Source organism: Haliotis rubra, unplaced genomic scaffold, assembly GCF_003918875.1.
Source record: "Haliotis rubra isolate DU_JTF1 unplaced genomic scaffold, ASM391887v1 Scf258, whole genome shotgun sequence".
In the NCBI taxonomy this organism is placed as follows: Eukaryota; Metazoa; Mollusca; class Gastropoda; order Lepetellida; family Haliotidae; genus Haliotis; species Haliotis rubra.
This window is the reverse complement of record NW_025766647.1, coordinates 936,407-951,925: the sequence shown is the minus strand read 5'-3', so window position 1 is coordinate 951,925 and position 15,519 is coordinate 936,407. Positions and strand designations below refer to the sequence as shown.

At 40.6% G+C, this 15,519-nt stretch overlaps 1 protein-coding gene across 1 annotated transcript in view; it reads right to left on the bottom strand.

Moving 5' to 3' along the window:
- LOC124279900 (trifunctional enzyme subunit alpha, mitochondrial-like) overlaps positions 1-15,519 on the bottom strand; it is a 58,813-nt gene that overhangs the window by 40,970 nt on the left and 2,324 nt on the right. Inside the window, exons 2-4 of the mRNA XM_046715780.1 lie at positions 8,852-8,896; positions 7,321-7,391; positions 950-1,083 (exon numbers count right to left, since the gene is read on the bottom strand). Of these exons, the coding sequence (XP_046571736.1) occupies positions 950-1,083; positions 7,321-7,391; positions 8,852-8,896 (250 nt within the window). The remainder of the gene's footprint in view (positions 1-949; positions 1,084-7,320; positions 7,392-8,851; positions 8,897-15,519) is intronic.

Genomic DNA, 15,519 nt, shown 5'->3' with positions numbered 1-15,519 from the left:
ATCTGTCGAAGGCCAGTTCCTTCTTTTCAAGCCTACAGGATCCATGATATAGGCTGGGCCTGGACATACATTGGTGGCCCCTTTCAAACCACTAAAGCATTTCTGCTCCTTGACCAACATAGGGATGAGCAGCATCTCTCCTGCTGGCCTTGACCAACATAGGGATGAGCAGCAAGATCTCTCCTCACATGGTGAAGAGGTGCTCCTGCATAACACCTGAGTGTCATGCAGAATTAGCTTACAACACCACACTGAGGCATTATCCCAATGTATCAGTGAAGCAGGTGACAATAAATCTGATAATTCTTCCTTCTTATGCCCCAATCTGCTGCAGTCTGCTCTCTGCTTGTCTAATCACATGTGAGTGAACATGAAGCTTACTGTGCAAAACAGTACAGAAAATGTCAAAATGTGAGCACCAATACCGATTTAACGGGATACAGGGAAAAGTTATTAAAGATGGCAGTCTGTACATAATCAAGTCTGGACTTGGCAATCCAGTGACTTATATCATGAGCATTTATCTGCACAATTCAGACACAATGACATGTCAGCAAAGTCAGTAAGTTTGGTCCAAGCCCATTAGTCAACCTCAAGGCAACGACAGCATAATTCATAATAATAACACTTGACCTTCAAAGTGGCCTTGATCTGACACTAGTTAAACTAAGTGTATTTATTGCAAACACTATTGTTTGAATTGCCCCTAACAACACTAAATTTATGAATTATTGTTTAAACCATTCTTGGTATTGTGGCCTTGGGAACAACCAGGATGAAAATATGTGTCTTAACAAGTTTCCAGGACCACAATCCTCAACACTTGTGACAACGAGATGCAACAACAGCCAATGAGAGCACGACGTTTGTTGGGCTGATATACACCTAACCTTTGTGGGGAATCTGAACACTTTAATGATAATCAAAATGCAAACTACAACATATTTACCCAATATCTGCGCCTGCAATGAAACATCCCGGTTTAGAGGATATGAGGACAACGCCGCTCACACTGCTGTTATTCTGGACCTCATTTAGGACCTCCAAGAACTCCGACTGGACCTCCACTGACAAGGTATTAACCTGCAACAACCATCACATAGCAAAAACTCTCAATACTTTTACTATGTACCCTGTAGAAACATAAATATGTTACATGTTATATTTGGGATTACACTTTCTTAGGTACGTACAGATTGTAGTCCTATTGAGGGGGAATTCAGGATTCGAACTCCACTCTCAGAGCAAGTCACCTTATCGCCAGCACCCAAAGTCAGCAACCATGGCTTCCACAAAAATGGAAGTCTGACAACTGGTAGTCCAGATCACATACTTGTGTTCCCCTCAGACAAGTGTACATAGCACAGCTTCCATGTCCAAAGCTATGAATACCCAAAGCCATTAGAAAAGGGTCAAATGTAATATACCATTATCATCACACACGCACACGTACAACCTCTACAAGCCAAGCATTTCATCAGTGCATACAGAATCCTTACATTTGCAATAAAAACATGTTTGCCTTGCATTGTTTTTCACGATGCTTTGTCGCTTGTGTACCTCCAGTAGATGCCGCTGTTTTGTGTTGACACACTGGTAACAAGTCGGTCCTCATAATATTTATTTCATTGGTAACCAAAGAACATGTATAAGTTTACTTGTTATTCATTTATGCACACAATTACTTCACTCAGTGTCACTTTTGAGACTGATGTCTTATGGCTGCAATATTGTGATAAATATGGAGGTGAGGATACATGCTGACTGTGTCAGCTCACATTGCCACTGATATAGTTCTTTAAGGGGCTTGAATGACATTTCTGGCATCTCCTTCAGTAAGGGATTTTCGTCTAGAGGTTCATAGTCACTCAAGACGAGATGCTGAAGCACGATGTAAAGATCCAAACTGAATAGAATCACCGGACTGTAACGAACTGCAGAACCACCCAGACTGGTGCGATTCGCAAAACCGGACTGGCATTGCCGAAGCAGAGTGAACTGGTGCTATTCGCCGAACTGGACTGGCCTGCCGAACTGGCGCGGTTCTCCGAACCAACGTGACCTTCAAAACTGGTTCATGTCGCAAATTGGTAATTTGCCGAACCAAACTGGCCTTTCACAGATTCGAGTGGCCAAACCAAACTGGCCCTCCAACATGGTGCGGTTTGCTGAATCGAACTGGCCTTTCCAAACTGGTTCCTGTTGCTGAACCAAACTGGCCCTCCGAACTGGTTCCTATTTCCTAACCAAACTGCCCCTCCGAACTGATGCGGTTTGCTGAACCTAAGTGGCCTTCCCAACTGGTTCGTATTGCCATAACATGGCTCTCCAAACTGGGGTGGTTAGCCGAACAGAACTGGTCCACAGAATTGAGATGAAATGCCAAACTGGGATTGGTCGCCGGACTCAATACGATCGCCATTATCAAACTGGTACGGTTTGTCGATCAGTGGTTCAGGAGATGTGAAGCTGACACTAGACTGTCAATAATAGGCGAATGGACTTTGATGGGTTCGTTGGACATGGATACAGGTGAAGTCGTAAGCTGTGCTATAACCATCATAGACGGCTGATTCACTGAAGACTGGACCAATTAACCACCACCACTCTGGACGCCACCATAGGCTTGGGCAGGTCTACATCAGAGCGGAAGAAGCGTATCAAATTTTCCTTCAAATTAGAGTCTGATAAGACATCCAGAAAGTCTTCCCCCGGTCTACGCTCGGCGGCAAGGATCTATGTGACGTCATGAAAGGCCTATCCTTCTTGGCCATCTTAAACGATTACCATTTTCCGACTTCTGCCTGGAAGCCTGCTCGTTCAATCGCCGTCAGCATACTTTTCTGTATGCCTTAAACTTATCAATAGTGAAGTCTTGAAGAACTGACATCGTGACACCAAGTCCCAAAGACCGATACAATCAATGCACGCAGAATGTAAATCTGCATTCGAAAAGGTTTTCTTGCATTTATAGCACAATTTCCGTTTTTAGATGAAGAATCTTGCTTGTTCTTGGGTGTTTTAGGCCTGAGTAAAATCATAAAGTCAACTACAGCACGTTTGCACTACTTTGAGACCAGAAAGAGAATGATCAGACAAAGGAGTCACATGATCAACCGGAGAGCATTCTGCATGCTTCAGAGGCTTCACGGCTGTCCAGAAATAACCAAAGTTCATTCAAGGCGTGAATAGGGTAACCTCATCATGGTTGCTGTAAACCAGTTGGTGCATTGCTGAGAACTTCACACACAAAAAACATCACCAAATTCACTGTAAACAATATTGAATAAATTTTAAATAAAATGAACAAAATAGATTAAAAACATAAATCAAGATGTACAGTTTATAAGCAGACAATTACATGGTCAAATTGCATATCTATTTGCTGACATCGATTAAGATCGATTGAAAGAAGGATTAAAAATAATTATCGATTGTAAAAAACATTTTCGATTAATCGGAATTTTGTTGTTCCGTATAACACTCTTGAATTAAGTAAACTAACCATTAAATTTGATGAATATTCACAAACAAACATGCGCTCAACAGCACAGGGGGTAAGGCTATAAACCTCATACCTCACTTCCCATGCTGAATGTTAACAGACAGAATGTGGGGAGGTGGGTGGCCGTACCCCAAGGAGGACACTATTCAAAGAATCTGCAACCTCTACAGGTTTGTTCAATTCTTTTTCATAGAGATCCTCCTTTCAGAAAGGCAGATAGTTGAAAATGTCGAAAGCTCAAACGGCTAGAGAGGTGGAACCCTGCCAACTGGTGAGAACTGACTGACCAAACCAAGCACAGGCATGGAGTGTCTGTCAAGTTGATAGCGACGAATGATCGTACTTGGCCGGCTCCAAATAGCCACGGAGCAGATCTCCTCAATGGGCAGGGCTGCAGCGTATGCCTTAGACGTAGCAACTGGCCTAACCCAAAGAGCTGTCAAACCTTCAGGTGGGATACGACCTTTGTAAGAATAACCCATACAAATGGCAGAGACAAGGCACCTAGATATGGTTTGCTTGTTCGCTGGAAGACCAACCTTACCCCCGCCATAACAACAAAACAACTGATTATCCTTACGGATATACTTTGGTCGTTTGATATAAGCCTTAAGGGTCTTGCGGACATCTAAGATGTGAGCACGCCGAAGAGAGGTAACAGAAGGGGAAGATTGTGTGAAAGCGGGAAGCTCAATAGCTGCTGTGACATGAAAGGCACCATCTCTCTTAGGACGGTAAGAATCCGGCAAACGAATACTAACTCTGTCCAAATGAAAAACAGTTAGTGCTGGGTCGGCGGACAGATTCTGAAAAAGGGAACCAATCGAGAACAACTGACATGCCCCATGGGGTACTAACCCGCCGGACGGATTCTGTCCACGCCTACTAAAAAGCGCAAAGAGTTCCCGTCAACAGGAACATTGAATGCCGAAATAGCCGTAGAATATCCTTGAATAGTGGAAGCCGCAAGACTGGCTTCCAACAGACACTGGAGAAATTCTAACACAGCGACTAAATCTGCAGAAAAGGTATCAAGAAGCCCCCTGCTGACACACCACCGTGCATAATCTACCCTCATATCCCTCATATCGAAGTCATGGCCATCTGGTTGTCCATCTCTAGATGAACCAACTGGCCATGATTTAGCTCCACGAAGCTCTCGAACACCCGGCTGATTGCTCTCAATTCTAGTACATTGATGTGCAGCCGGACTTAGTTCTCCGACCAAAGGCCTGAGACCGACCGGTCGCCCAGAACACACACCCCAAACCGAAAGGGAGGCGCCTGTCTGAATCAACAGGGTAGGTGTCACGTTTTCCAGAGGGACTCCCATGGATAGATTCCAGACTTCCTTCCACCACCGCAAGTGAGGGATTAACCACTCAGGCATCTCGAGTAGGACTCGTAGCTCTCCGAGTGGGAAAACAGCTGAGCTAACACCTGCTGTATAGGTCTCATCCTCAGACGCCCAGGCCAAACCACATCAACTGTCACCGCCATGTTGTCTAGCAACCGAAGCCAAGTTCGAGCTGAGGCAATGGAGGACTGGAGGAACTGCGTAACAGTCCTCTGGATTTTGACAATTCGGTCCGGAGCCAGGGAAACAATACCCAGCTCCGTATTGAACCTTGCCCCCAAGAACACCAGATCTTGTGTCAGAACCAGTTGAGGTTGATAATCCAGCCCAGCTTTACGAGAATATCCATCACCCGATGTGTGGAGTCTCGGCTTAACTGTTGGCCTAGGGCCCTCAGTGACCAATCTTCTAGGTATGGATGACAGCACCTGCCCTGAGACCTGGCTAACTGAGCTGGGATTAGCATGAGTTTGGTGAACACCCTCGGGCCATGGAGATGCCGAAAGGAATACACGAAACTGGTAGCACTTCCCATCAAAGGAGAACTGACGGCACTTCTTGAGTTCTGGGTGCATCGGGACATGAAGGTATGTGTTTTGGAGATCGATTGACGTGAGCCAATCCCCTGTCTCGACAGATGAGATCACTGAGTGCAGTGTCTCCATCCTGAAAGACGGCACCTCTATTAACTTGTTTAGCCCTATGAGATTCAGAATGGATCTGAACCCTCTGTCCTTCTTGGTCACTAGGAAGTAGGTGGAATAAAACCCCTCTCCTTGCTGACCTTCCGGAACCACCTCAACAGCTGTCTTGTCCAGTAACGACTGAACCTTGGCACGGAGAACTTCCGCCTTGACTCTGGTGGCTGGGACAGGAGTGTGCCCAACCCCGGAACAGGATGGAGGACCTTGCCTCCACTGTGGAAAATGGCCATCCCAGAGCATGGACAGGACCCAGGAATTTGATGTGGCTGCCTCCCACTCCCGAAGGAATAGGGACAGCCAGCCGCCTACAGGGACGTGTAGCATGAGGCAGTGTACCCCCACTGTTGGCAAGTTCCACTTGCATGTGCGAGGGGCAGTAAGGGCTCTGTGGGGAGACTCAACGCCCTGAAAAGGCTGCTGCGACTGAGCAGGCTTGCCCCTGCCTCGTGCCCTCTTGCTCCGCTTACTCTACAATGGCGGGGTCCATTCAGCAGGTTCCTCCGCCGACATGGAAGAATAAGCAGACGCAAGAGGCGAGGGCCGCTGGCGAGATGTGGAGGGGTGTTCACTTGAGCCCTGGTCCACCAACTGCCCCTGCAAAGCAGACAGGTATGTAGAGTGGACTGCCACACAAAGTTTTTGAGACGCACACCGGTAAACCTCCTCGAAGGAATGGTAAGCAGACTTAACGCGTTTGCTGATCTCCGGAAGATCGAAGCAGGAACTGGAACCAGTCAGAGCTTACTATCTCGCTCACCAGCCAAGGAAGAAAGCACAACCACACCTCGGCCACCCGGCTAGGTGCAAAAGCCTCCCCCGGAAGGCAAAACTCTGTGGGGTCAGGCTCTTGCACGGGAACAGCCACCAGGGGGCAACACTTCCGCAATACGCTCACGGACTTGCCTCAGGGACGACCTGAAGGAGTACATGACCTCCGTCTCTGACCCTTCTCTCCCCTCGTCCTCCTCCATATCTACTTCGTCACGCTCCTCGGCAGCCGGGCTCTCATAATCGAGAGAGGTAGCCGAGGGCACAACAGACGCAGAACATGAAGGGCTCAGATGGTTGATCGGGGCCAAGAGACAGCAGTCGCCCTGTCCCAGGCCGGAGCCCTACTGCAAAAGGAAATCTAACTCAAAGCGTGCCGTGTACACATGTATAATAAACAAGAACACGCATGGGTGACACAACCATAACTTCTAGCATAATATAGACACAAACATTATAAGGCAACTATGTAATGACTTACCAGAAAAAAGTTGCGAAAAACACGCACCATGAAGCGTAATTCAACTGAACAATATATATAATTATCAGCGGAATAACACAATAAATGACAATAATTGTGTGTGTAGCCTAACTACAGGAATTCAAGTCCAACACTTGTTAGACACCAAACACGTCTGATTACAAGAATGACAGCATTGAAAGTGAGGTATGAGGTTTTAGATTAGAGTTACCTGCTCTTGCCCGTCAGGGGTCCGTGGGGCCCTGTAAGGGTGGTCTCACAAGACAAAACATAGTTTTTGTTTTGTAAATATTTTTAGTTGAAAATATAGTTAGTCGTAGTGATTTAAAATGGACATTTTAATGCCTATATGCACCCCAAGCAGGATCTCTATGAAAAAGAATCATATAGTTCAAGAAAAATGGCTTTAAAGTGATATTAGAGATTATCATATCTTCAAGTGCTGTCTCATTCCTCAGGAAGTAATGCAGTAAAGTGAATGCAAACAGTTGTAAAAAAAAGTTACCTTTGAGTTTGGACTATCAATCCGTACAACAGCCACATCGCCCTTCTGATCAACTTTGAAGTGTTTCCGAGCTGTAAATATAAAATGATGTGAATTTCAAATGGTTCCTGTGATGCCCAGTTCCTGTGACTGGGTTACTCAGGGCATATCCCATGAAAACACTTTAAGCTAAAGAACCAAGCACAAGGTATGCTACACTCTCACATAAAATTGTGTTGATACATACACTAATGTCAGCTTATTTTGCTGCTGATGAATGAAGACATCTAATCATGTTAATCAAAAGACAAGTTACTACCTCAACCCAGGTATTTACACAGGTCCATTATAATAATTAATATATTAAATAGGTTCAAATCATGAATTCAGGGGATATGCTTCACTATATTTCCCAGAATCTTACTGATATCACTGCACCAGTCTTAAGCCCATGATAGACAGGAACTTCCATGTTTGGTCAGAGCAACTCAACTACTGACCATGCTGACACAATCAACTGTATATACAGTCCAGCACCGTTGTCTCCATATTCATGGGACCAAGAAAAAATATTGAGTTAAATGGGTAATTTTGCTTGTTGGGACAATGAAATTATATCGAGATATCCGAAATATCGAGACATCCATATCCTGTTAAAAGAGCTTGAATAATGATAAATTATGAAGGATTTTGCCGGGACCGAGATGGTATATCGAGACAACCGAGATATCGACAGGGCTCCAGATAAGTTATCAAGTTCGACACAACGATGCTAGACTGTATAACGTTTTGGGTTCATTTTTAGTTTCCTTTCATTTTGTTGTTTAAAGTCACACTCAGCAATATTCCAGCTATATGGGGGCAGCCTGTAAATACTCATGGCTCAACCTGACAATCCAGCCCCATACACTGTGAGCAACACTCCCAACTATCTGGGCACAAGAACACTCTACATGCCTGACCACATATGTAGTAGGCCTCATACTACCATCATGGCTTGATGGACAACCTGACAATCCAGCCCCAGACATTGTGAGCAACACTCCCCACTATCTGGGCACAAGAACACTCTACATGCCTGACCACATATGTAGTAGGCCTCATACTACCATCATGGCTTGATGGACAACCTGACAATCCAGCCCCAGACACTGTGAGCAACACTCCCCACTATCTGGGCACAAGAACACTCTACATGCCAGACCACAAATGTAGTAGGCCTCATACTACCATCATGGCTTGATGGACAACTACACATCGGCAATCACCTGGGTTTCAGTTTGTATGCAGATAGGACTGACTGACTGAGTTTGGTTTTACGCCGCTTTTAGCAATATTCCAGCAACATCACGGCGGGGGACACCAGAAATGGGCTTCACACATTGTACCCATGTGGGGATTCGAACCCGGGTCTTCGGCGTGACGAGCCAACGCTTTAACCACTAGGCTACCCCACCGCCCGTATGCAGATAGGAAACAGAACCCAAACAACCATAAATAACTTTAGGTTGTAATACTTTCTGTTTGAACTATTCAATCACTTATGGCTTACCACACATCACAGCTGACGTGGAAAGGAGCCTGCAGTCCTTGTCTCCTGAAAAGGGAACTTCACTATAGAAGGAGCACAATCAGTATTCTCAAATTTTAACAGTATTATCTAATACAATAAAAGAACCAGATAATAGTGAGCAAATGGTGTTAAAATCTACATCTAAACATTGCTAATGCACTAAACCAGTCATTATCCACAAAATTTCCATATAATTGAATGCCATCAGACATCTTACTTACTATCTTCTGGAATGCCAATCAAACAGTGAACAGCATGCAATGAATGAGGCACTTTGGATGGTACAGGTGTCATGGTTGTTCAGAGTTAGATTTTGTCCTCCTGGACACACCTTTCACTATATTTGTGATACATTCTCACTCACATGTCAATATTGCTATGATAGCTTCAGTTTTGTGGTGGTCATATCTCCAGACAAAGGGGTCACATGACGGGAAGGGAAATAACCCTGCTAATTATTAATTTCAGTGGTAGACGTCTTATTGGAGGTTTTAGTTCTACATTTGTACCAGGCCTGATTTAACATTACTTATATCTTCACAGATGAATCCCCGGCTTTGCTAGAAATTATAATAATACTAACATTCCAATGTTTGGACACTGAACTATGGAGACTGAGGAAAATCAAAGATACCAAGGAAAATATCAGCATGCAAAACATAATACCTACTAGTGTTGGGAATTGGTTGAAATCTCACAAAACATAATACCTACTAGTGTTGGGAATTGGTTGAAATCTCACAAAACATAATACCTACCAGTGTTGGGAATTGGTTGAAATCTCACAAAACAATAATACCTACTAGTGTTGGGAATTGGTTGAAATCTCACAAAACATAATACCTACTAGTGTTGGGAATTGGTTGAAATCTCACAAAACATAATACCTACCAGTGTTGGGAATTGGTTGAAATCTCACAAAACATAATACCTACTAGTGTTGGGAATTGGTTGAAATCTCACAAAACATAATACCTACCAGTGTTGGGAATTGGTTGAAATCTCACAAAACATAATACCTACTAGTGTTGGGAATTGGTTGAAATCTCACAAAACATAATACCTACCAGTGTTGGGAATTGGTTGAAATCTCACAAAACATAATACCTACTAGTGTTGGGAATTGGTTGAAATCTCACAATAATTGATGATTGGTTTATTACCAACAAGCAATCATCAAACAAATTGGTTAGCGTCATTTATCATATATTCCTATTCAGGTTGTTTTTGCAGATAAATATAACGTGGTTCTCTGTGTTTTTTTGTTTTATTTAGAAGCTGTACAAATTGCATTTGCAACTTCACATCCAATGTAAAATGTTGCAACTTGCTACTTTAAAGTGATGACTAATCTATCATGAACACAAACTTACTAGATTCTTCAAGAAATATTCAGTTATGACTTTTCAGTGACTGTAAGTCAAGAGAATTTTCTAAGAATTGAACACTTTTTCAGGCCCTGACTACTTCTAAGATATGTTCCATCGTCAAGTGATTCAAACACTAAATCCAGTAGTTCTAAATAGGGCTGGATATTGCCCTAATTCTCATATTCCGATATATTGCAATAATTCAAGAGATATTGCAATACATATTGTGATATATTGACTGGAAGGTTTCTGTCCAAGTGCGTATATCACAAATTCGTAATAGCTCTCTGACATCATCTTCTTAGTTGCTGTTAAACCATACTTTTCAGGCTGTCCCCATTGTGTATGGGTGTATGCCAGTGGTGTACAGATAAATGATATAGAGCCTTAATGTGGAATGTTTCATTGAAGTAACTGTATTGCAACAAAGTTTTGCGAACATAATGATAAAGGTAATAGTATAACATGATTTTCATGATCAGTGTTGTTTGCTTCAACAGAATGCACTTCAATGCAGTATGTCATTATTGTTACTGTTTGTCAGTGATTCATTCAGATTCAACTCCAATATAAACATGTGTTAACATGAACTGTTGTAAAATGAAACAAAAACATGATTTAGGTGAACTACTTGAGCATACAATCTCATGTGACCTCCAATAACTAAGACCCTAGAATGTCATTAATATACAGTCCTACAGGATTTATAAGACTTTGGCCTTTATCATAAATTGATAACATATGTCCCATTATGAAACAAAACAAAAATAACAAAATAACGTGAATTGTGAAATGGTCACTCAGAGCCAGTAGCTCTACTTATAAGTCCAAATAAAAGACTTGTCAAATCTCTAAGGGCATTTAGAAGAGGAATGCATAAGGAAAGCAAGATTTATATTGTCAACCTTTTTATTGTAAATATTCATGACCTGATGGAGGAGCAACCATACACTCCGAAACGTTGTGTTATTCACAAGAAGTTGACGTCCATAAATCTTGCTTTTCTTGAAAGATTGGTCCATTTGAGGCCACTTAATTCCTCCAAAACGTCACATATGAAACCATTTAAACCCCCAAACCTACAGCATTTGGTAGAACATTTGGCACTTTTGGAGCCACTTATAAAGACACTTGCACTTGTAAAATGTTACATGAAACAGAAAAGAAACACAGGTATATTTGGCACTTTTAGGGTACATTTTGTTGCTATGGAAATCAAGGGCAAATAATTCAAATGGAGCTAACTTTGGATGACCCAATATATTGCAGAATCTGAACCAATTCGCAATAATTGTATCGCGAGATACTGTACCGGTATATACCAGTTTACCGGTAATATTGTACAGCCCTAGTGCCAAAGTCGTCTGTGTTTCGAATTTGAGAAAATGTTATAGATTGCTTCAACTATGTCAGAACACTTCTACTAGCTACAACATGACATGCGATATCATAATATGCGATATCATAATATGCGATCTCAAAGGTCTAATCCTACTGTTCATAAATATGAAAGCTCTTTGCATCACAATATGTAAAAAATACAATTACAGCTAGTCCTGTTACAAGTCACTCGTTTATTCGGTGAATCAAAATCATATCCTTTCATGATTCAATTCAGAACTCAAGGCATCTAGAATCAAATAATTATGAATATATTAGAGCCTGTTTTTCTTGGAACCAGTTTGATGTTTATCTAAGTGAGGCAGGGATTTACAGGATGTAAATTCCTGCATCCTCTACGCATAAAATTGACAATGGACACAATGAAATTTATTAGTGCATCCACAGGGACGCAGAAAAAGTCCAAATACTTTTGTAAAAAATTCCAATCAAGTAACAATAAGTTATCGCTGAGTTTGCTACTAGCTGGGTTATGGTATCATTTGATACACAATACAATAACAGTATTACTAACAATATCTAAGTGTCTGGAGCCACCATTTTGTTGTCCAGGACCCCTGAAACTTCAGAGTATGAGTCCCAGGGACCCTCAGATACAGGACTCAAGGAAAATCCCTGTGAGATACTTAAAACTGAATAGATCAAAGAGATTGCAGTAGCATAACCTTTGTTAATTTGCCATGGCCCCATATGGAACTGTCTTTAGGCTTTTAGCAGCAATGTTAGCAATGTATTGCTTAATTCATTTAGAGAAAATAGCATTAAAACATTGCAGCTTAAGCAATTAAACATTGTGTTTGTTATATCAATTTCTTCATATTAAACAAAGTATTTATAGTTACTTTGAACAAACAGTGTGCATGGATATAAATGGACTATTACTATTACTTAATATTCTAAAAACAAATCGGACTTACCTAATAGTGTATTCATTGAAGGCTTAATTACAACTTACAGGGTTTTGTTTGTTTTGTTGTTGTTTTGGTTTGGGTTTTTGTTGGGTTTTGGGGAGATGGAGATGGGGGTGTATAAATATACGTGTAACGTTTAGGATTGTTTGCCAATTGTAAGATATAAAAGTACATGTATTTTCATAACAATTCTTTTTAAAGTTTAGTTTTATGCAATCAGAAATATATTCTAAAAAGATTTTAAGATAACATAGTTACCTATTTCCCAATAACAGTAACATGTGACACTACCAAAAAATACATTCAGTATCAAGAGAGATAATTACATGCATATACAGAGACAGAAACTTGTTGAAGCCAGCAATGATCTTAAGCAGTTTTGGAAATTACTCAAACAGTATAAAATGTCTAGTAACATATCTGCCTCTATTTCTTGTCAACAGTGGTTCAATCACTTTTTGTCCTTACTTTGAAACATATGTTCTAAATGTTGTTAAGTCTCATTCCAATTGTGATATGCCATTACTTAATGCAGCAATTACTCAACAAGAAGTTTTGTTTCATGTTATGAATATTTCTACTAATATGTCACCAGGACCAGATGGTGTAGCTGGAGAATTTCTTAAAGCTTCTAGTAATTATATTGTACCCTTTCTTACTTCCATTTTTAATGAAATATTTGACAGTTGCAATTTCCCTAAAAGCTGCAGTAAGAGCATAATATGTCCTTTATTTAAATCTGGCTGTAAAGATGACCCAAATAATTATAGAGGTATATCCCTCATTGACTCTATTTGTAAAATATTTACTTCTATTTTGAATAAACGCCTTCAGAAATGGTGCGATATTAATGAAATTATTAGTGAGTCCCAAGCAGGTTTTAGAGCTAATTATTCTACAACTGATCATATATTTTCCTCCAGGCTTTAATTCAGAAATATTCTTGTACAAAGAAGGGTAGGTTTTACTGTGTTTTTATTGATTTTTCCAAAGTCTTTGACACTATTAGGCATGACGTTTTACTTCAGTCCCTCTCTGAAGTTGGTATATGTAGTAAAATATTTAATGTTGTAAAAACAATGTATCAGAATTTATCAGCTTGTGTTAGAACATCAAAAGGTTTGTCTAAATGTTTTTTTGCAATATTGGTACCCGTCAGGGATGTGTTTTAAGCCCTCAATTATTTATTATCTTCATTAACAAGTTATGTACTTTAATGGAACTGGAGGGTGGTACAGGTGTAACTGTTTCATCAGATGTTAATATGTATGTTCACTTATGTTTGCTGATGATGTCTCGGCACTGTCTGATACATGTAACCAATTACAGAAAAAGATTAATGTTCTTGAGAAATTTTGTAAACTCACTGGTATGACAGTAAATCTTAAAAAGACTAAGATTCTTGTTTTTAGAAATGGTGGGCCTCTAAGAGATTATGAAAAATGGTATTACAATGGTAAACAAATTGAATCTGTATCTTTTCATAAATATTTAGGACTTGTATTTACACCAAAACTTGTATGGTGTAAAGCCCAGACAGGTCTTGTTTCTCAGGCCAATAAGGCATTATTTTCTGTAAATAACTTCCCAAGAAAAATCGGTTGTGTCAATTGTAAAGATTTGTTTAAAATATTTGATTGTATGATCTCACCTATATTATGTTATGGAGCTGAAGTTTGGGGCACCAGTTATTGTAAACTCATAGAGTCTGTACAAATTAAATTTTGTAAGTAATTCTTAAAAGTTGGTAATTCAACTTGTAACAAGCATTGTCACTAAGGTGACATAATCCCCCCGCAAATTATCAAATCAAACTTATAAAGTAATAAAAGTTTAAGTTAACTGTCAACAAAAACATGACCAGTCAACCTCTCTTGATATCTTGCTCTTTAGGTGTTCAAACACACACATATTTTCAAGACTGACTTTGACCTTGACATGAATGTCATAGTGTATGAAATATGCAAAAATAGTACTAAAGAAATTGCTTATTGAAAAACATTTAAGGGAAGTCTTGAAAGTCTGAAGAAAATCCAGTGAACCGTTCTTGAAATATCTTGCTGACAATTCAGGTTAACATGCTGAGATCTTCAAAGTGTCGCTGTGACCTTGAAATTTAAGTGAAGGTCACCAAAATCGACTGGGCCCTGCGCCTTCCCTGGATGAAGCTTGGTGTCAAATATGAAGAAACTCCAGTGAATGGTTCGTGAGGTATCTCGCTGACAAGCATAACCTGCAGGTTAATATGCTGAAATCTTCAAAGTGTCTCTGTGACCTTGAAAATTAAGTGAAGGTCACCAAAATTGACTGGGCCCTGCACCCTTCCCTAGATAAAGCTTGGTTTCAAATATGAAGACAATCCAGTGAACAGTTCTTGAGATAGCTTAACATGCAGGTAAAACGTGAAAGTCCCCTTGAGACCTTGAAATGAAGGTCAAGGTCACCAAACCTGAAATGGACTTTTCTTGATGAACCTAGGTACCAAATATGAAAAGAATCTAGAAAACGGTTCTTAAGATTTTCCAATTCGTATGTACGGACGGACGGAGCCTTATACTATATCCCACGCTTCGTGGGGGATAATAATGTGGTACTTGGAGAAAGTGGTAGACTCCCTTTACAAATTGTATATCAAATATCATCAAATAGGTTAGGTTATCAAATATTGGTGTCATTTATTGTACTTACCCCCAAACAGACTCCCAAAACACTGTTACAAAATGCTGAATCATTAGATGATGTTGGACGTGTAACTTGGGCATCTAATGTTAAACATATTTTATTTACTTATGGTTTTGGCTATGCATGGGTCAGTCAGGATATTGGTGATGTTAAGTATTTTATGTTTCTTTTAAACAAAGACTGACCGATAATTTAAAGCAATCCTGGTATTCTTCCATTGAAAATTCACATAAAACTGTTTATTATTGTCCATATAAAACTCTGTTAGATGTAGAAAAATACT